Raw genomic sequence first — 23610 nt, 5'->3', positions numbered from 1 at the left:
CCCTCCCTCCCTCCCCAGCGGCGCCCGGCCCGGCCCGGCCCGGGGTGACTCTGACTCCGCTCGCGGGAAGGGGTTGCGGATGGGTGGTGGCTGTTATCCCTGCCAGACCTGCAGGCCCGGTTCCCGGGCAGGAAAGGCTGTGCGCTGCACAAATGCGAGCTGCCTTTATCGCCATGGACTGGCCGCTTCCTGCTGCAGCGCTGGGAGGACCCAACCTGTTTTTGGAGCAGGAAGGGAAGAGTCCTCCTTGGCTACAGACCTTTCCCAAAAAGTGGGCGGCGGGGAGAAGTTGTGTGCTCTTCGGTCGAATTAAATATTTATTATAAGACAACACATATTGGAGGGTGAGGAGTGGGTAGAAACAATTGCTTATTGGTTAGTCCGGAAAGAATCCAAATAGTTGTGTGTTTTTTTTAAATCAACAGAGATAAAGGGTACAGTTTCCAATGAGAAAAAAGTACAGTAAATGCTTTTTTTTTGTTCAGTGAATGGGCTCTCTCTCTGACGTTCTTTCTTTGCTCCTGAATTAGGAGGGAGCCATCAGTGGTTATGATGCTGAACAAAGATCATTACCAGGGAGGGAGAAGCCATTGCTGTTAAAGCTTTACAGTGGAGGGTGGAGTTTAGAAAGAGTATTAAGCATGGTGGCGGTGTCTGACTTTGCAATTGGGTGCTAAGGAAGAATGATTGACCAAATGCAGCAGGTAACATTTCTTTACTCTACCAGTACTTTGCAAATCTCTGCATACTAGCTGATGATGCCCTTACCACCACTTGCTCCTCTGGGCCAGAATATTCTGTTATACGGGGTGAATATTGAATATGTTCAGTATCTACCCACTTCCTTTCCCCCACCCCCCCAGAGTGGAAAGTCATTTACAAGAAGAGGGTACCTAATGCATTTTATATACTGTTTGCTGAAGTCATCTGAGATCAGGTGAAATTACTTAAGTGAGACCCTGGACATGAGTTTAGCTATTAAAGGGAGAATTAAAAAAAAATTTTTTTTTAATGAGGTGCCATGACAGTGAGTAGCTAGCTTACCTTTGAAGTAATTAATTCAGAACAAGATAGACTGTCAGAGTATTTCTTCTGTTTGGTTTGGAACCTAAATGTTGGTTTATAGAAGCCATTTCTTTTTCACTAAGAATATTATCCTGGGTTGGCTTAAGGAATTTTAACTTAATTTTGGGCTTAGAACATCCTACTAACAATGATTGAGAGCACAGGGCTTTGGAGTCACAGAGGCCCATTCAAATTCTGACTCAGGTCTTAAATCTGTTTTGTGACCTTGAGAAAGTTAACTTTTTTAGCGTCAGTTCCCTCACTTATAAAAAGGAAACAGTATGTACCTCTCAGGACTGTTGTGAGAATTAAATGGGACTGGTTATAAAATTTTAGTTTCTGTGAGGACTCAATAAATGGTAATAATGTGAAAGAAGTTACTGTGATCTTGTCAGGTTTTTTTTTTAAACCATAAATCTTTATAAATATAAGAGTATTTAAATATTAGTGAGGAAACTTAAAACTAGGAACTTCTAAAGTACTTTGTTTCCATGGGTTATGGTTTCATTTTGCTGTATATTTTGCTGTTTAAGGTAGAGTGTTTAAAAAATTCTGCTGAGAAGGATTTCCACTTAAAGTTCTTAAAGGATATGAGTCACTTTTTTAATTTATTTCAGTGCTGATTATTTAGCCAAATTCTTATTTATACAATTATTATTATTCAAAATGAATTAATAATAATTTTATTTTAAAATGGTTCATTCTAGACTTGAGATAGGCTGCAGCTCTCTACTTGGAGGAAGGCTTACCTAGCAAACTTAATAGTTGAGGGAATGGAAGTTAGTTTGTCACTCTAACCAATTAAAAATGAAGAGGTATTGTCCTGGCCCTCTATACTGAAAACCAGATTCTGGTCAGGGCACATACCTTGGTTGGGCAAGTATGGGAGGCAGCCAATCGATGTTTCTCTGTCTTTACCTCCTTCCTTGTCCCTTCCTTTCTCTCTAAAATCAATTAAAAAAAAAAAAGAAGCTGTATTTTGATTAGTGTAGGGTGATCCAAATGTGGGGCGAACAGGACAGTTAATCTGAATTATGTATTTGTTCTTGAACATTACTCTTGTTAAAAAAATATATATTTTACTGATTTTTTACAGAGAGGAAAGGAGAGGGATAGAGAGTTAGAAACATCGATGAGAGAGAAACATCGGTCGCAACTAAGGTACATGCCCTTGGCCGGTATCGAACCTGGGACCCTTTAGTCCGCAGGCCGACGCTCTATCCACTGAGCCAAACCCGTTAGGGCTGAACATTACTCTTTAGTTAAACTTAATATTAAGACTTTTGGTAGGTGATTGATTTTATTTTTAAAAACTTTTTATTTTAAACCACAATGTGATTAAGGCCCTGTGGAACATATAAGTGAAATAAGCATCAACCATAGTTCCTATTTACAAATATTATGGTAGATACCAATCCACTCAGTCATATTTTCTGAAAATACCTGTTTTACTTAGTCTACACCATTTTCTTTTTAATCTCATTGTAGGTCAGTAATAATTCATTATCAGCTAATTATCAGTAGAAATGATCATAGGAACTTTGCTTTCTTGCATCTTGGTAGTTTTCTTTCAAAATTTTTGGTTGAGCAACTCAGATTCTGCTGAGTCTGGAAAACATGTCTAGATTTCAGCCTTACGAAGATTCTTTCGGTGAGGTACTATGAATATAGAGGATGAGGCAAAAGTAGGTTTACATTTGTTCGTATGGAAAATAATACAATAACTATTCCTATATAATAAAACCCTAATATGCAAATCAACCGAACAGCAGAATGACCGGTTGTTATGATGTGCACTGACCACCAGGGGGCAAATGCTCAATGTAGCAGCTGCCCTCTAGTGGTCAGTGCGCTCCAGAAGCCAGGCTCACGGCTGGCGATTGCTGCGGTGGTGGCGGGAACCTCTCTCGCTGCCTCCACTCCAGTGCTAAGGATTGACAGCTTAGGCCCGCTCCCTGTGGGGTTCTGGACTACAAGAGGGCTGGGCTGGGCTGAGGTACTCCCTGCCTTTTAAGTGTATTAATGTCGTGCACTGGGCCTCTAGTAAATAATAAGAATAAACTGTTTTGAATACTCACAAGTGTAAACCTACTTTTGCCCCATTCTGTAGTTCGAAGAGTAGAAAGATCTCCAAGTTTATTTATAAAAGGCAGTATAAAAACTATCACTTTTTTCTTCAGGTGATAACTTACAGATCTGATAATACTATGATTGATTTGTTGAATTAAATTTTAGTTCAGCCTGGCTGGATAGTTCAGTTGCTGATAGTTCAGTTGTCTTGATACACCAACATTGTGGGTTTGATCCCCAGTCAGGGCACATACAAGAATCAACCAATGAATGCATAAATAAGGGGAGCAACAAATTGATGTTTCTTTTTTCTCTTTCAACTCAATAAAAAAAATAAAAATTAGTCCAGTATATTAGTTTGCAAGGGAGTGTATAAAACATAAAACTAAATGTGGTTGAATAGGTGGAAATTTTAATTACTTAATATAATTAATATGTATAATACGTTTTATGGCATTTAGCTGCCTAATATTTGATATATATTGAACCAAATTCAGTTTTAGGGTTAGAGATGATACTTAAAATTCAGCAGATAAGGTTAACCAAGTGGTAATAAATACTGTCAGGCTATTTTAGAAATGCTATAGTTGTTTCATATGTAGATGCTGTTATTTATGTTTATATATTTTACTAGAGGCCTGGTGCATGCATTTGTGCACCAGTGGAGTCTTTCGGCTTGGCCTGTGCCCTCTCTCAAACTGGCCTGGGAGGGATCGTGGGAGGTTGGCCAGCCAGGGAGGGACCACGGGAGGGCTCCAGGGCATGTCTGGCCTGTCTCGCCCAGTCCAGATTGGCCGGACCCCAGCAGCAAGCTAACCTACCAGTTGGAGCATCTGCCCCCTGATGGTCAGTGCACATCATAGCAACTGGCTGACTGATGGGTTGGACACTTAGCATACTAGGCTTTTATATCTATGATGATGGCTATAGTTATAGAATGTTCAAAGTACTTTTAACCTAAGATATCAGTTATGTAAAATAGGAAAGTCACTACAGATTCCTTTCTTAACTGTGTAGTGTGATCATATTGTGTGTTACATTTAAAAAATGCAATTAAATATTACCATCTTAATGAAACTAATTAGAAATTAAGTTTGAGCCATGAAAATTTTTTTAAAATACACTTTTATTGATTTCAAAGAGGAAGGGAGAGGGAGAGAGAGATAGAAACATCAATGATGAGAGAGAATCATAGATTGGCTGCCTTCTGCACCCCCCCTAGTGGGGGTGGAGCCTGCAACCCAGGCATATGCCCTTGACCAGAATTGAACCCAGGACCCTTCATTCCGCAGGCCAAAGCTCTATTCAATGAGCCAAACTGGCTAGGGCTTTGGTTTGATTTTTAAATCATAGCCAATGAGTTCTCTCCTGTTGCTTAGATAATTTAATCTATTCTTACTAAAAATATTTTTTTTTTTTTTTTTAGTGAGCCTAAATGTTTACTTCTTAGTTTGGTTTCTCATTTGGTAACTGAATAGAAGCAGCTTTCCTTATTGTGTAATTTCTTAGCATCATCTAAGCAGCACTATTCTTAAACATTATCTTCTGTTGTAACTTAAGATATGATCCTTTAACAAGTTGCTAATCTTAATTCTAGCAATCTTGTCTATGTCTCGTTGAGATAACTGTTTTATACTGTATAAAGCATTTATAAGTCTTGAATTATTTTTAGCTAAAAGTGCTATTTTTTCATAATGTTAATTATTTACATTGAGGGGGAAAATGCCCTCACTAACTTACTTTATGATGGCATAAAGATTTGAGGATGGGGAGACAATGAACATAGTTATTAGTTAAAGTGGAGGTCAAAAGGGAAGAAATAAAAAACTTTAAAGGGCTAGAGTTTTTGTTGGAGGGAGATGGTGTTTTTTTTTTTATTTTCTAAAGATGTTATCATTCTAGATGTCTTGCTCTTTGGCTCCTGAATTACTGATTGATATCTGAGTGCCTATGAAATAGAAATGGTTAACCTTTTGGGTTTCTTTTATTTCCTATTCCCACTTAAAGTGAGGCTTTTATACCTCAGTGCAAGTGTGGGACCAAAAATGATTCAAAGGAGGTTTCCTTTGCAGAACACTCAGCCCCTTTCTCTGAGAGGCAATAGTGAGTATCCTATTAAGAGGGTAGACTCTATTACTGAAATTGGGATTTCATCTCACGTCCAGAATGGTGGACCTTGGAAACTAACATATCAACCAACCTTCCTATAAAATTGGAAGTGTATTATATGTTACTTTCATAACCTTAGTATATTCTTTGGTATCCACTTTAAGGCATTTATTATAATATCTGTGGTATTTGCCACCTCTACTTGATTATATTGCTAGAAATAACTCCTTGTGCTGCATGGAATCACTGCTGCCTGGATGATTTCTTGCTGAATCAGCTGATAAAGGAAACTAGAAAGATATGCATTTGATAATATACTCCCTCTAAGACTGCCCAGAGGCCAGCTTCTATCCACTCTTATGGCAGGGAAGGAATGCATAATGGATTCTCTTCACCCTCTGACTAGAATGCAGTGAACTCTCACAGTTAAAAAAATAATAATTTTTATTGATTTCAGAAAGCGGAAGGGAGAGGAGAGAGAGAAAAACATCAGTGATGAGAATCGTTAATCAGCTGCACACCCCCTACTGAAAATTGAGCTCCCAACCTGGACATGTGCCCTGACCAGGAATTGAACTGTGACCTCCTGGTTCATGTATCAATGCTCAATCTCTAAGCCACACCTGCCTCTCAGTTTTTTGTTTAAATATATTTTTATTTACAAAAAATATATATATTTTGGTGTTTCTTTTTTCTCTTTCAACTCAATAAATAAGAAAATTAAAAAAAAATTAGTCCAGTATATATATTTTTGCTCTATCCACTGAGCAAAAACGGCTAGGGCTGCCTTTCAGTTTATTTTATTTTATTATTTATTTTACTTTATTTATTGCATTTTATTTTATTTTTTGCCTCTCAGCTTTTACATTCTTCCCCACTCCCTGTCCATTCCACCAAATCCCAATTTCTTTAGTAAGGCATGGTTTTATTTGGTGTTATTTTTGCATATTTGATTTTCTAGTCCTGGTGTCTAGATTAGCTAGTAAGAAGTAAGAAGCATTAGTAGTTCACAATAGGAATAAGTATAATATTTCCTGAAGTGCCTATAACATTTTTACAAAGGAAAGAAGTTTTATCAGACTCAGGTCCTGTAAATCAGTGAACTCGTTTTATTCTTTAAATTTTGATAGACATGCTTTAAAATAATTTAACTGCCTATATCCCCATTGTTTTTAAAATTCTTAAGGGGAATATTGCCTTGGGTGAAAAGAATCCCCGTATGTTTATTAGTTAATAAATAAACTGTCTCCTAAATAGTAATTATAGGAAATGATTTTATCTAATCAAAGCCTGTTTTAAAGCCCTGGCTGGATAGCTCAGTTGGTTAGAACGTTGTCCCTATACTCCAAGGTTGTAGGTTCAATCTTAGTTCAGGGCACACACAAGAAGCAGCCAATGAGTGCATAAAGAAGTGGAACAACAAATTGATGTTTCTCTTTCTCTTCCAATCAATCAGTTAATCAATTTTAAAAAACAAAACCTGTTTTTTAAACAAATCATGAAGTGGTAAGTGAAAGTGTATGTTCCCTGTTGGCTCAGAATTATTAGTCAGCTTCCTAGGCTCCCTGTTAAACTCAGTGGATGGAGTGTTTGTTTTTGGAGGAGTCTCTAGTTTCCTGCCAGTCTGTTAAATGCAAATGTTGTTTCTGTGATCTGGGTGGCAAAGTTTATAAACCTGATGCCTCATATGTTAAATGTGTTTCATTTTGCCCAGGTGTGAGTCCTGAGGTCACACCTACTCTTTGAAGAAACCAAGAACATAATATTCATTTTTTCTCTCTATACCACCAACTAATATCCTTTGTTATTTTTCATGTCTGATACAAGTTAGAGTCACAAATTGTTTGGTTTAGGATTTATCTTTCAAGTTACCTTCTAAGGCTGCAAATTCCAACCTTTTTCATCTCATGGCACACACAAACTACTAAAATTCTGCGGCACACCAAAAATATATACTCCTATATTTTTGTCAATTTGACAGAAAAATAGGAATAATTTTGATTCATTCACACTGGATGGCTATTGTTGTGATATCATTCTTTTTTTATTTTTTTTTATTATTAGTTAAGGTATTACAAATGTGTCCTCATCCCCCCCATTAATCCCCAACCTCCCACCCACACAAACAGACACTCATGCTCCCATCCCCCTGTTGTCCATGCCCATTGGTTTGGCTTATACATATGTATACAAGTCCTTCGGTTGATGTGGTATCATTCTTTTATTTGATAATCTAAGGAAAAGAAGTCAGTGCTTCTGGCTAGTCAGGTATTGCATGTTTAAAAAATTTTTGTGACACACCGCTTGAAAATTGCTGTTGTAAGGTGGTGTGCTTGTCTCATTCATCTTAGATAAAGTTCTTTGTCTTTTCAGTTGTCCTTATTGGAGATTCTGGTGTTGGAAAGAGTAATCTCCTGTCTCGATTTACTCGAAATGAGTTTAATCTCGAAAGCAAGAGCACCATTGGAGTAGAGTTTGCAACAAGAAGCATCCAGGTTGATGGAAAAACAATAAAGGCACAGATATGGGACACGGCTGGGCAAGAGCGATATCGAGCTATAACATCAGCGTAAGTCTCAATAGTTTTTTAAGTTCTGTGAAATAGGCTGCCATCAAGTGAATTGGTTGCCATTAAGTTAATTAGCTGACTTTTGTTATCAAAAAAGGTTCCCCCCCCCCTTTTTAGGAATGCCAGTATTAGGATTTTGAAATTTATTTATAAATGTGTTTTTAAAAATATATAATCCATGCCCTAGCCAGTGTGGCTTGGTTGAGTTGTCCCTCCCATGCACCAAAAGGTTGGTTCAATTCCTGGTTGAAGCACATGTCTGGGTTGTGGGATCCCAGTAGGTGGTGTGCAGGAGGCAACCAATTGATGTTCTCTCTCTCTCTCTCTCTCTTCATCTCCATTCCTCTCTCTAAAATCAGTAAAAACATTAAAATATATATAATCCATATATTTAGTTCTTCCTAGTGTTTCCTTCTATTTTGTAGTTGTTTTCTAATAGTTACATATGTTTCTGTTTTCAGATACTATCGTGGAGCTGTAGGTGCCTTGTTGGTTTATGACATTGCTAAACATCTCACATATGAAAATGTAGAGCGATGGCTGAAAGAACTGAGAGATCATGCTGATAGTAACATTGTTATCATGCTTGTGGGCAATAAGAGTGATTTGCGTCATCTCAGGGCAGTTCCTACAGATGAAGCAAGAGCTTTTGCAGGTTAGTGATATGAGTTTCATGTTATTACAGTGATTCTGTATTTCTTACTGTCATATTTTCAGTTTTGATAACCCTTCCAATGAGGTTAGTCACTCACAGTAGTTTCAGAGAAGTAAACATGAATAAATAATGAATGTTCAGCAAGGATTGTTGTTTTTAAAGTATATGATGACTGTTGGGCTCTTTCGCTTAATTTTGAGTCATTAAAACACTATAGTATTTTGAGTTTTTGCTGCCAAAAATTGAATATAAATACTGTCTCCTTTTCTCTCCTGGAAAGGTTAGATGAAATCTATTCTGTATTCTTGTTTCTTTTTCCTTTATGCTTCTATGTTTACCAAAGCTGCTCTATGTGGTTCTGAAAAGTAGTAGACCAGGGAGTGTCAAGGATCATAGGCATTCAGCTGCTTAGGAATTATAACTTTTTAAGCTTTACAGGGGATCTACGTATCTCTTGCCACTGTTCTGGAAGGGCATTCTACCAGAAGGCAACGTTGTACATTCTTGGCTAGTGAAGGTTGTGAGCCTCCACTAGTGATTATGCCGATTTTTGGTTTTCCAGGCAAGAAGCTTTATTTCAAATAATATAGTTATAGAATTCTAAGTGAATCTCATATACCCATCCTTGTTTATACCATAGCTGTGTGGTTAAAGGACCATAGGGATAGAAGTAGCAGGATATTTGATAATTTACTATATTTTGAGTAGTGTTATCATTCTTGTGGTAGTATTTAGGTATACCAAGTATTTATTTTAATGAACCCAGTAAAAATTTTTTATGTTTAATTTTAATCTACTAAAGTGTAAGTATCCTTTATTGCCAAGAATGGTATCCTTATTGCCAAGAAGTTGGGGAAGTGGAACAACAAATCGATTATTTCTCTCTCCCTCTCCCCTTTCCTCTCTCTCTAAAATTAATTTTATGAAAGGAAAGGAATGGTCTTTTATATTTCCATTTAAAGCCTTGAGTGTATTACATCTCTTGTATTAACTTTGCACAAAACTGAAGTTTTTGCATCTCCCCACAGAAAAGAATGGTTTGTCATTCATTGAGACATCAGCTCTAGATTCTACAAATGTAGAAGCTGCTTTTCAGACAATTCTGACAGGTAAGACTTGCATTTTCAGATTATACCAGTGGGAAATAAAAGTTTTAGGGAGATAATTTAAACAAATTAATTGGGAAAACAAACTGTCACATTCTCTGAGAATGACTATCATTTTAGAGAGCTACTAGAACAAGAGCTATAAAATTAGTTACAACTTTTGCTTGTTGAACTTTAATCATTCTAATTTATCTGGTTTATAGTGGGAAAATACTTTGAAAATTATTTGTTCACTTCTATTATTATCCATGTATTCTATAATTCATGGTCACAGAGTAATGCTTAAATGTACTTTCTAAGATAAATATTGAAATCCTGGCTATGGAAAGATATAATAAATATAATAAATGCCTTATTGAAATTCAGTAAAGTAAAGGCATTCTAGGTTCTGATGTGTGTTATAGAAGCAGCTAGGGAAAAATATGTTCTTAAAAATTTAAATGAAAAAAAAAAGTAAAATTCTCTCATGGTATATTGTAGAAGAAGCAGAGTGTCACCCGTGGAAAAAATCAGCCAGTTATTGAATATAGAAAAGTTAGGTAGTGGGGAAGGAACAAAGTTCATGCTGTTTTGGAATGTGGATATGCAGACCAGGTCAACCTCAAGTATAAGAAGGCATTTTATTTGTGATGACTCATATTTACCTTGTCTTTATTAATCTTACTCCTTTAATAAATACTTCGATAGGTTGTTTTAAGTACTTTAAAATTATATGTTACTTTTAAGAACTTGATAGTTATTTGTTTTTAAATATATTTTTTATTGATTTCATAGAGGAAGGGTGAGAGAGAGAGAGAGAGAGAGAGAGAGAGAGAGAGAGAAACATTGATGATGAGAGAGAATCATTGATTGGCTGCCTCCTGCACACCCTGCACTGGGAATCCAGCCCGCAACCCCTGGCATGTACCCTGACCACAGAATCAAACCATGACCTCCTGGTTCATAGGTGGATGGTTAACCACTGAGCTGGGCAAGAGCTCGCTAGTTTTAATACATAGGATAGTCTTGTTCTAAAAAAGTCTATATGGAGAAATGGTTAAATAAATGTTTTCAATTATAATGTAACAAGATTCTTGGTATGCAGCACTTGTATTAGATGTAAACAGGTTTTAACTTTTAAATGTCTTATTTTACTCTAAAAAGTAGGGAATAGACCTAGGATTTAAAAGCATGGACTTGGAAGCCTGACTTGGGTTCTAGTCTGGCTCCTCCACTTATTAGCTCTATAATCTTAGGTAAGTTACTTAATCTTTTTAGGTCTTACTTTTTTTTTTTTTGCCTATAAAATTTAAATATATTTTGGGGAGTTCTGTTATTTTCTTTTTGTTGAGAGTCTCAATTTATAACAAATACCTGTGATACGATTTTCCTCGACTGTTAGGTTGTGACTTCAAGGTTTTTGTCTCTGTAATCCATAGAAAAGAATTGCCTGTCACTGAGACATCTACTCTAGATTCCAAAATGCGTACATGAGTTTGTGCATATAAAATACTTAGCTATTCCTGGTACATAGTGAACATGTGATAAATTAGTAGCTAAATAGCAATTAAGGTATGAAAAAATTTAACTTAAAAAAACTAAATATTGGTGATTCGTATACCTATCTTATTAGAATTCTTTTCTGTTATCAAAAAATAGTAACTAGCACTGGCTAGTTTGGCTCAGTGGATAGAGCATCAGCATATGGACTGAAAGGTCCCAGGTTCGACTCCAGCCCAGGGCATGTACCTTGGTTGTGGGTTCACATCCCCAGTAGGGAGGGCGAGCAGGAGGCAGCCGATCCATGATTCTCTCTCATCACTGATGTTTCTTTCTCTCTCTTGCTCCCTCTCCCTTCCTCTCTGAAATCAATAAAAATCTATATATTTTAAAAAAAATAGTAACTAAAAGAACTGGTGCTGGGGTTGGATAAATAGTTTTTGGAATATAGTAGCTTTCATTTAAAATCTTGTGTAGTTTCATTGCAGATCATTTCAAACAGGCAAGATTTGGTTAAATATGCAGTATATCTATAAATCCTACTTTTTCCTTTATAACCACGTAAGTGGATTCTATTGACTCAGTATGTAGACTAATACTAACTTTAGACTTAGGAGGGTAGGCTTCTACTTTTTAACTATTTGCTCCCACTCCCTCTATAACTAAGGTCACTGAGTCTCCATGGTTCTTAGATTTATAGTGTCTTAAAATAAGGAAAGAGAAACAGGAAAGAGAAAAAAAGTCATCTTGAAGGTCTGAGTCTCAAGGCCTCTAAAAATGTCACTTGAAAAACTTTTTAGTCAGTCCTTTTGTTGGGATATTTTTTTTTGTCCAATTGCATCTCCTCTGCTATAATCCTAGCCCTTTTATCCTGATCCAATTTCTGGCCCATTTATTCTGATATTAAGTAAAGGTGAGACCAATTCTTCCATCTGCTGTGGACTATTGTATGCATCATTTGTGACATTGAACTTATAATCTACTTAAACCTGAACTAGTCGTAAACAGTGATATATACTTAAAATGGAGCTGTTTTGTCCTTAAAGATGAAGAACATCTGGCTATTTTTCTTATAATTTACTCTAGATTAAACTTCTGTTATTGCTTGACTAATGTTGCTTGAAAAAAAACAAGACTTTAGCTTCACTTGCTATCACTTTTCCTCTCTATATTCACTATTTCCTCAACTTCCTGCATAAATCTCAGTGTTCATCTGTGGGATCAGAGATCACTGCATATGGCAGCAGACATCTGTGCTGTTTTGCAAGTGTTAGGATGTTTGTTCAAAACTTTTTTTTTTTTTTTTTACCAGTGGGAGGATTAATGCATAGAAAGAAACAGGAAAGAGAAAAATACTCATTAAGCTTAATTCACCTTAAATGTTAACAGTATTAAGGGAGCATTTACATTGTATATTGATGTTGCTATAAGAAAAAAATAGTTTTTTAGCTCATGGACACAGGCAATAGGGGGGTGTAGACCTGGGGGGATGGGTAGGGGCTGAGAGGAGGGGATTAAAAGGGGCGGGGAATGGGAGACATCTATAATACTATCAACAATAAAATATATATACTTAAACAAAAGAAAAAATAGCTTTTTAATTTTAAGATTATATATTGAAATATTACTATATATCAATAATACTTTCCATAGTCTTATTTTTTTCTTTTAACTTTGAATTTTGATAATTTCAAACTTAAAGAACAGTTACAATCATAGTAAAAGAATTGGCAAATACCCTTCACCCATATTACCCATATTTACATTGTATATAGATGTTGCTGTAAGAAAAAAATAGTTTTTGCCTAAGTACTTTTTATTGTAAAAACAAGAACATTCTCTTTTAAACCATAGTATAATTCTCAAAGTTAGAGTTAAGTAGTAACTTTAAAGATCAGTGTTTAACTACAGACCTTATTTAGATTTTGCCAGTTGTTCCAATTATTACCAAAATAAAGGCTGGAATTAGATCACACATTGTATTTCGCTGTTTAGTTTCTACTAACCTGAAACAGTTTGTCGGTCTTTTCTGTATTGTAATTTTTTTGAAGGATACAGTTACTAAATTTGGGTTTTTGTCTACTGTTTCCTCGTGATTAAGTTCAGGTTATGTATTTTTAGCAGGAACATCACGAAAGTGCTTAGTGCATCATATTAGGAGGCTCATGATACTGGTTTGTTTTATTCATTACTAGTGACGTTAACTTTGGTCACTTGGTTAAGGTGATATCTACCAGGTTTCTACATCAAATTACTAAGTACAAGTCATCTTTTTAGTATGAAGACTAAATCTTTTTGTGGTAGAAAAGATTTTAATTCACTTAGCATATTGACTTAAAAGTAGAGTGAAAGTTTTCAGGCATTACAGTAGTCTCCCCTTATCTGCAGTTTTACTTTCCACAGTTTTAGTTACCCACAGTCAGGTGTGGTCCAAAAATATTAAGTTCCAAAAATAAACAATTTGTAAGTTTTAAATTACACACCGTTTTGAGTAGTGTGGTGAAATCTTGTGTCCTTCTACTCCATCCTGTCCAGGATGTCAATCACCCCTTTGTCCTGTGTTTCCTGCTGTGTACACTAGCCTACTCATTAGTCACTTAGTAGCCCTCTTGGTTATCAGATGACTATATAGCAGTTCTTGTGTTCAAGTAACCCTTATTTTGCTTAATAATGGCCCCAAAGCACAAGAGTAGTAATGCTAGTATAGTAGATGATTCTAATAGATATACCAAAGAGAACTTAACCTGTAAAAAGTACTTCCATTTGGTGAAAAGTTTTGTATGTATAGGAAGAAACATAGTATATATAGGATTAGGCACTATCTGTGGTTTTAGGCATCCACTTGGGGTTTTGCACTGTATCCCCTGCAGATGGGTGAGTGGGGGCTGGGGGAGCTTCTGTAATTTTACTAGAGTAGTGAAAATCTCTTATTTAGGCGTAGTAGCTTTGTTCTTGCAATGTGGCAACTTTTAAATATGTGTCAGTAATTAAATTGGAGCATTTTTTGACCTTTGAGAAACTTACTTGGTGAGCATTGGGTTTGAAGAACACCTAAAAAATTCTGATCTAGGCTCTAGTGGAATAACTCAGGCCTGTGCTATTTTCACAATTCTTGTCATTGAAGAATTTTAGCTCTTTTTGTTCCCCAATTTGGAACAGTGGCATTTGACTTCCTTAGAATTTACTTTGCAACTTGATCCATACTTCCATTAGAGTAGAAATAGATATATGTCTTTTTTATTTAACTTTATCTGTTTATAGTTAAAGCTGTCTTATATTAATGTTTTACTTCATATTTAGGTTGATAAGATATTCTTATATAAGAAAGATAAAGCAGAATTCCTTTTCTTTCTAATCTTACCTATTCTTTGGACATCTTGAAAAGGGGCTGCACAGGAATTGGTGTATCACATACATTTGTTTCTAAACGAGATTATCTCCTAATTTTCTGACCAATATTTTCCTCTTGATTCATTGCCTTATTTTTATTAGCAGGTATCTTTTTGGTGACTGCAGCAAATGAAAAATTAATCCATTTCTACAAAACAGTATATAGTACTTGTAGGCAGTTATACAGCACTGCTCAAAATTCTTACTTTGTAATAAGATCTCTTTAATTATTTAACTTTCAATGTTCTCTGGAATTCTTCCTTTTCCTCCCATCCAGTATTTGCTTTTCATGTAAAATATTTTTTTGCTTTGGTTCTCCTAATGTAATGTTTAATATAACTTGTTGAGAAGTTAAAATTTGTAGAGGGTCACATTTATTCATTTGCACTTGAAAAAGAACCAGCCATCCAGTCTGGGATTAGAGAGAAAACGTAAAGAATAATGAATAGTATAACCCAGCTCAGTTGTTGAGGGTCGACCTATGAACCAGGAGGTCACGGTTTGATTCCTGGTCAGGGCACATGCTCAGGTTGCAAGCTCGATCCTCAGTAAGGGGTTGTAGGAAGCAGCTGATTGATGATTCTTTTTCATCATTGATGTTTTTATCTCTCTCTCCCTCTCTCCTCCCTCTGAAATCAATAAAAATATATATTTTTAAAAATAGAATGAATGGAATAGTTTTACAGTAAATTGATGATTACATTTATTCCTTAGCCACTAGTCTGATTGAATGACTATCTTTCTTTTTACCTTTGACACACTCTGGTCCCATCCCTTTTCAATGAAAATAATCTAAATGAAGACTCCTTTGTTGGCCTCGTTTTTAAAAAATTCTAGTCAGTAGTCTTTATTGTAATCTATTTTTTCTCTTGATGCTTCTTAAGCTTTGAACCAGTGTCAACCTTCTTCTCAAACATAAATTTTAGTACCACTCCCTCCCGCTTAAATCATAAAAAAGGGCACACTAGTTGTCAGTGTTTCTGTTAGTTTATACATTCAGCTGACTAGCAGTACAGCTTGCTGTTCAGCTTTAGGAAAATTAGTTTATAATTTGGAGAAAATGTATTAATTCAGTTTGTACATTTCTTTCTCTTTAACTTTTTGTTATGGAAAGTTTCCAACATAGTAAAAGTAGAATAGTATCATGAACTCCCATGTGGTTGTCAGCCATCATCATGGCTAATCTTTCCTCCACCTTCTCCCCCCACCATTATTTTGAATCAAATCCCAGGTATTACATCATTTCATTTGTAAACATTTTATGAGGTATGTCTGAAATATTAGGACTTAAGCCCATAACAACAAAATCACTTAGGAATTGGCAGTAGTTTCATATTATCATTTATTATCCAAACAATATTAAAATTTCCTATCTTAAGCTTTTTTTTTACACTTCAAATTATAATCCAAATGATGTTCATATTGCAGTTGGTTGACATGTTCTAGGAGCATTTTGAAAACACAATTCTACTTTCTTTTATAACTTTATATTTTTTAAATTTTCAAGTATTACAGAAATAATATAGTGAACACCTTATACCTTTCATCTAGTCATCAACTTGTCACATTTAGTTTATTTCTACATGTGTATATATACTCCTCCCTCCCCGCTTTGCTCAATCTTTGGAAAATAGTTTGTACACATTTTGGCACTTTACTACTAAATATTTGAGTATTTTCTCTCCTAAGAACAAGGTAATCACCTACATTATAACAATACCATATACCATATCCAAGAAATTTGTGTTTATACTGTATTAGATAATGAGCAGTAGTTTTTCCTGTGTGTACTAATGTCCTTTATAGATTTGATTATTACATTTTAAACTTAGGGTCTGGTCAATTGCATTGATGGAATTGTTTTATATGTGGGGTATCAAATAGAGTAGCTACTGATAACAGGCTGTTATTGAGTACTTGAAATATAGCTAGTGCTGCCCGGCTGGTGTGGCTCAATGGTTGAGCATCCAGGAGGTCACAGTTCTATTTCCAGTCAGGACACATGACCGGGTTGTGGGCTTGATCCCCAGTTTGGGGCATGCAGGAAGAAGCCCATCAGTTAGTCTTTCTCATCATTGATGTTTCTGTCTCTCTCCCTCTCCCGTCCTCTCTGAAATCAATAAAAATATATTAAAATCCTATATAATAAAGAGCTTATATGCTAATTAGACCGAACAGTAGCACAACTGTTCAGACTACCTTCTGGATGAAGCTGGGGCTGCGAGGGCTGACCGAGGCAACCAGGGCTGCGAGGACTAAGCCCCTTGCACGAATTTCTTGCAATGGGCCTCTAATTTTATATATATCTATAGATAGATATATATCTATATCTATATCTATAGATATAGATATATATCTATCTATAGATATATATATATAGATAGATAGATATAGAGAGAGATATCTATCTATCTATGTGTATATATATATATATAGATATATATATATCTCGCCTGGCTGGCGTGGGCTCAGTGGTTGAGCATCCACCTATGAACCAGGCGATCAGAGTTCGATTCCTGGTCAGGGCACATGCCTGTGTTGTGGGCTAGATCCCCCGGAGGGAGCATGCAGGAGGCAGCCAGTTGATTCTCTCTCATTATTGAGGTTTCTATCTCTTTTCCCTCTCCCTGCTTCTCTGAAATCAATAAAAATATATTTAAAAAAATATATGGCTAGTGAACAGAGGAATCGGGTTTTAAATTTTATTTAGTTAATTTAAATAGGTGGCTACTGTATTGGACTGCACAGATATAGAACATTTACCCCATTTTAAAAATGTATTTTATGGCAACTTTTTTCAAGAATCTTAGCTGGTTGTTTGGTAGTGTTCCTCAATCTGAATTTATCTAGTTGTTTCCTCACAATAAATTCATTTTAAACATTTTTTGGCAGGAATACATAGATGTCCTTGATGGGAATACATTGATTCTTTCATAGTACATTATAATAGTAGGGCATATCATGTCAGTTTGTTGTAGTTTTAGAATTCCTTTACCTTTTGAGGATATTTGGGGTGGGGGGAAGCACTGGGGGAACAAAGATAAATAAGATATATAATATAGCCAGAGGGAAATACTCTTAGGTAATGCAATATAAGACCAAATAAAATGTGTTAAAGATACTTGCTGTAGGAATTTAATAACATTCATGCAGTTAGTTACTTATCAGACCTTTACTATTTGCTATAAGCTGGAGATAGAGCAATGAATGAGGTAGACAGTTTTGTTCCTTACAGAGTTTTAACTTTTAACATTTAGTGGAAGGAGTAGACACTAAGTAGTATTGATAAGTGTCATGTAAAATCTTAAGTTGCTTGTTTTGAATAATTATTTAATTACAATTTATCTTTAGTGTAGGAGGCAGTGATAAACATGATCTTTCCCTCCTGTTCCAAGAATTCTTTGGGATTTTGGCATGTTTATGAAATTGGGCTTTTCCCTATACAGCCAAGAAAAATACCTTAATGTGTGTGATAGCACAAATTTATTTTTATATATTCTGTGGTACAGTGTCAGTGTATATAGGTTTTTTTGCTAAGGGTACAATTAAAATACTCTCATGGTCTAATTATTTTTTTAATACTCATCTGAGGATATATTTGTATTGATTTTTAGAGAGAGAGGACTGCAGGGGAGAGAAACAGAAACAGCAACTGTTTGCCTCTTGTATGTATTTGCCCGGGATCAAACCCACAACATAGGTATGTGTCCTGACCAGGAATCAAACCTTTGTTGTACGGATGACACTCCAACCAACTGAGCCATCTGGCCAGGGCTCTCATGGTTTAAGTTAGATCTAAGCACATAAACTATGAAATTTCTTTAAAGCAAGATTTATTAATTGACTGGTGAATCTTTCCCTCTGAAATGGAAAAACTTTGTTTTTCTTAATCCAAGGGAAATTGTTAAAATAATGGTTGACTCTAATCAGTGGCTGTTTGAAAATAAAACTTTAAATTTATGCATTTTCTGTTCAGTTTATTTGCAGTTTTCCCTGCAAATGTATCTTCTACCTTTATGTATCTTTTATGTCAACTATTGGATCGGTCTGTTTAACACTGAGTATTGCTGTTTCTTTTTTCCCCTCAGAGATATACCGCATTGTTTCCCAGAAGCAAATGTCAGACAGACGTGAAAATGACATGTCTCCAAGCAACAATGTGGTTCCTATTCATGTTCCACCAACCACTGAAAATAAGCCAAAGGTGCAGTGCTGTCAGAACATATAAGGCATTTCTCTTCTCCCATAGAAGGCTGTGTATAGTCCATTTCCCAGGTCTGAGATTTAAATATATTTGTAATTCTTGTGGTCACTTTTGTGTTTTATTACTTCCTCATACTTAACAAATTTTCTGTGTTTTAAGTCTGATTTTAGCTTTATAAAATCATCCATTTGTCCCGAATGACTGCAGCTTTTTTTCATGCTATGGCTTCACTAGCCTTAGTTTAATAAACTGAATGTTTGGATTCTTCAATGATTGTTTCCTTTTCATCATGGAAACCTGTCACTGTAGGACATAATAGAACTTGATCACTTGAAGCTCAGACCTGTTGGTCTTGATCAAATCAAGCTAAGAAGACTTTAGAAATAAGCTATCACTTTGCCACAGAGCAGCTTACAATTCATGCACTCTTCTCTCAGTGCATTATATATTACCACAAAGCTAAGAATTGCCCTATAAGCATAGCAGGATTTTGAGAGCTTGAAAATTTTCCATTATTCTGGAAGTCACTTTCTAAAATGCCTTAATAGGGTTATGTACTTTTTGTAAGCATCAAAGTTGATTCGAGAGGGCACCTTTTTTTCTGGGCAAGAATTATCTTAATAAACACAGAAGATTGTATTGTGGTTTTCAGTTGTGTTATGATTATGGATTCTGGAGGCTGGGAATTGGAGAGACTGGTGGAGTTCTACCTGAGGTGCTTCTGTTGGAATGATTAGGCAGCCTAAGTTTAATGATAAGTCATCTAATTTATCTAATATCCCAGCAGTAGATTAGGTGGCATTTTATTGCTCAGGCAATAACTGGTTTAATGCTCTTAGTATCAAATTGTAAAGTGGTAATTTTTGTCTCAAAACCTTCCATTAAATGAAATGCAACCTAGTTTTATCACCATATTCACCAGCAGGCATGGATAATTCTTTTAATAATGCTGATTGTTTAGTTTTGCAGTATATTATGGAATATAGTCCAGTTAAATATCTGGTTTCAGTATGTCAAAAGAATACAGTGAGAGGTTAATTTCTACTCAAGTAGTATCACTTAACGGCATGTATTCTTTTAGTACTTAAGATGAAATAGTACTTTGAGTTTAAATAGAATGCATTTAGGCCATTATACAGACCTGAAATAGTATTCTTCCACTACATTATTGAAATCAATGGAGCAACTAGTTTCTCATTCACAAATGTGCACACTAATATTTAGTTTTACTTTCTTGTGGATAATATTAAGCACTTACTCTGCAGTGTTCTGAAAGTTGTGTCAACTGAAGTGATTCTATTCAGGATGGTGGAATATCCCCAAAATATATATATGTGTGGGATTGCATAGATTACTATGTTTCACAGTTAATCTCCTGTCTTTTGCGATGCTCATGATGTGTGGGGCACACTGAAGGCATTGCTGTGGTTTGTCATTTTGGTTTTCTTATTTTAGTGTATTAGTATGACAACTTATCTGTTTGTAAATCACTACTTTGTATTTTATGCATGCTCTGTAACTTGGCTTTTTTTTTTAGTTATTGATTTGGAATATTCATATTCTAATAAACAGTTATAGGGGGACTATTCTTTATGTTGTCAGATTACATTTTCCCTTTGCTTTGGATATAGTCATAGAATATTTGATTCTGATGAATGAGATATTATAGATTCTTGCATTACAGAGTAAACATGGAGTTGGAGGCACCATTGGGTGAATTCAGCTTTGGTTTTAGACATGTAGTTCAATTGTGCTTTTCTTGGAAAAAGTATTATCAGAAATACAAGGGAAGTAATTAATCTCTATACTTTCATACATAACCCTGTCACTAGATTCAGGAAGAGGCTCCATTGCTCCTTATTTTACTGAAAATTAGTAGTCAGTTTTTTACAAAATTATTTAAGAGAAGGGAAAAATAGGTAGTGAATTGAAAATGATAAAGTAACTGAATTTTTATCAAGTATAGACTTAATGTTGCCTTGGGCATGGTTGGATTTTGGGAGCAGTCCAAGAAACCAGAAGTAATAGAAAATGGCTTTGATTGCATTTCAAGTATCTTCATCCTGAACAGTATCTCATGAGACAAACTGTTTCAAGTAAGAAACATTAAATTTTAAAATATGACAATTAGGGCCCACGGCAGTATAGTAGAAATATTTTGCTGCTTGACCCTACTTTTTAGTTTTTTTAACTTCAATTTTTAAAAAAATTTATTATATTCTCCTGAAAAGTCAGCCATCTTGACTTGTTAAACTTCTTTGTAAATGTTCTCAAGTGCTATCTATGATTTCTTTCTAATAGGAGTTATTACTCTGTAAGAGTAAGTTTTTAAATTTAGCCATTGCATTGAGTATGCTAAATTCTAAGGAATGCTAGCTGGTGAATTATGCCAGAGATTTTTTAAGTTCTGAAGGGTTCTGCAGGAAAGTTAAACTTCTTAAGGGTTTGGATTGCCCATTAAATCTAGGCATATTTATTTAATCATTGGGAAAATGAACATCTTAAATTTTTGTTTTTATTGACTTGTATTTACAAAATACAAATGCTCTCAGTGGTTTGAGCTATTGTGTTTATCTCTTCCATTTCCCTAAAGAGACAAAATGACTACTTAGGCAATTTTGGCCAGTACCAGAAGCAGAATAATTCAAGGACTGAGTGGATAATTAAGAACATATTCCAACCTGTTAGGTTTCAATTTATGGAGCTCTTTTAACAAAGGAGAAAATGGAGATTGGTTTGCTGTTTCACAAACACCATACGCCTGAAAAAAATTTAAAACAAAATATGAATTTTGTTTAAATACTGTGTATGATACTCATTCCCTGTGTGAAAAAAAATGAACAAAGACCATGAAAGGATCCTCTCCCACCACGTCATTTATTGGGTTAGCATAACAGACTAGAGCTGAAAAGAACAGGGCTGATGTTTTTCTCCTGATTGGGGCTGTGCTGGTGCCATATCTCTTTTCTGCCACCTTTTCTACCACCTATACACTGTGCCAAATAAACTAGAGTTGTCATTCTAAAGTTTTAAAGAATGGTGTGTTTTCCCAAACTGTAGGAAGCTATGGAAACGATAAAACAATACAAAATGCTATTATCACTACAGCTTATGTAAGGGAAAACCATTAGTCTGAGAGATAATTTTAATTGAAGTATCTATTTCCCTGAAAATTGAATTGGAAGATAAAAAAAGACTATTTGAAAGGAACTTGATACTAGGCAGGTAGGAGAAAATAAGCAAATTCTGTAAGTTAAAAGAAAGTATAATAGAGCACTGGACTGGGTGACAGAGAGGTAGATTCTAGCCACAGCTCTTTAGTCATTTTATTTCTGAGCCTCACCTTCCAGTTATTGAGGGGACTAGATTAAATTATTTATGGGGTTTACCCCAGCTCCAATTTAGTAATTCTGTGAATGAACTCTCTCTTCATGTACTAGAGCCAAATAATTCATTTTAATTCAAATTTAATAGATAAGTAAAAATGAAGTATATACTTGATGATTTTGGTTTTATCATCGTAACTTGATTAGAATGTTATCTTTATTTTCATCTTAACTCCATTAAATAAGATGAAAGCTTTCAGAACATTTGCAAAATGACTGTCCATTTCACAATATGGTATGCATCAAAGTACCATATGCGCTATGCAGGGAGGAGCACTTGATGGGCTGCTATGTCAACTGTAAATTGAGAACTGCTTGTTTTTTGGCTTTTACTATTAAAATTGCTGGTTTTTAATATACACTTTAAAAGATACTCATGTCTGGGAGAGAACTTTTAAAAACATACTGGGTTCAATTTTTTTAAAATTTCTAATAGGAATCTAAAAGAAGGTAGGTCAATCCACAGCACTAGCTATTCAGTAGAACCAATTATTAAAGAACATGATATTAATGGCAGTAGATCTTAGATCTTATTACCCCCATCCCAATGAATAAGTGTACTACTGCTTTTAGTACCCATTCCCCTACTGAGAACTTAGAGTCTCTCAGCATACCATCTTCTCAGATCTCTGTAGGGAAGTGGTATGGTTCCTTATCTGTAAGAGGTTTCTGACTATATTGTACTAGCCTCTCTGTCAAAGCATTTCATCACAGAGACCTAAGAATATTATAGAAAGTCATGCCTGAAACAGGACAGTCTGGGAAGCCCCAGGATTCAACACTTTTCTGTAGGCTATCTCTGATATGAAAGCAGTTCTGGAGGAGGATGTTAGGAATCTGTTACTGGTCTAGGTTTACATTTAAGTGGATGCCTAAATAACAGCACTTAGTAAGATCTTAGGTCCCCATGTTTTCTCTTACACAAGGCTCTGGAGGGTTACCTGCTGGGCCATACAATGACTTGGGAGGCAGAAGCTGGAATGAGGAGGGATTCTGACAACTCTAGCTACAGACCAGAGCATCTACCTTATGTGGGTTTGGACTGGACCACTGCTCGGGGTCTTTCTAGCTCTTCAAGTCCACTAACCACCTGGCCCTCCATTTACTCCTGCTCTTTTGTAATTGCTACATTGTAAGATCCACAAGGACAGGGAATGAATGTGCTTTGTTCATATTTATATTCCTACTATTTATCCCCCACCTTTAACCATGTGTTAGATGATAAGGAAGAACCATCTTAAAGAGTGAAGGGGCTCACCTCATTTTAGTTTAGCTTGGGGAGCTATAATTTGACAATTACCATTCAGGTTAACATTTTTTAAATTATAAATTATAAAAAATTATAATTATGTAAATAATATTTAATTATACAAAATTATAAATTGTATAATGAGTTCCCATGTATCCATCATTCTTGAATCTTCTCTGTTGAGTACAAAACCTGCAGTATTTATGGTGTTGGGTGGTATGCTGAGCCTCCTAAGTCATAATCTTGAACACTAAATGCCCTTTTTAGCCTTAAAATTTTTGATTATGTTTTATCTTCTATTACGATGTCAAGGTCCAGCCCTTGAGAG

General features: G+C 35.4%; 1 protein-coding gene across 1 annotated transcript in view; it reads left to right on the top strand.

Moving 5' to 3' along the window:
• The window catches only part of RAB11A (RAB11A, member RAS oncogene family), a 25034-nt gene extending 3353 nt beyond the window's left edge, over positions 1-21681 (top strand). The window contains exons 2-5 of the mRNA XM_006770761.2: positions 7618-7813; positions 8275-8468; positions 9497-9577; positions 18532-21681. Of these exons, the coding sequence (XP_006770824.1) occupies positions 7618-7813; positions 8275-8468; positions 9497-9577; positions 18532-18671 (611 nt within the window). The 3' untranslated portion in view covers positions 18672-21681. The remainder of the gene's footprint in view (positions 1-7617; positions 7814-8274; positions 8469-9496; positions 9578-18531) is intronic.
• The last annotated feature ends 1929 nt before the right edge of the window (positions 21682-23610 follow it).

This window comes from Myotis davidii, unplaced genomic scaffold (genome assembly GCF_000327345.1).
Source record: "Myotis davidii unplaced genomic scaffold, ASM32734v1 scaffold461, whole genome shotgun sequence".
In the NCBI taxonomy this organism is placed as follows: domain Eukaryota; kingdom Metazoa; phylum Chordata; class Mammalia; order Chiroptera; family Vespertilionidae; genus Myotis; species Myotis davidii.
The sequence above is the reverse complement of the archived record's forward strand: the minus strand, read 5'-3'. Positions and strand labels throughout refer to the sequence as shown.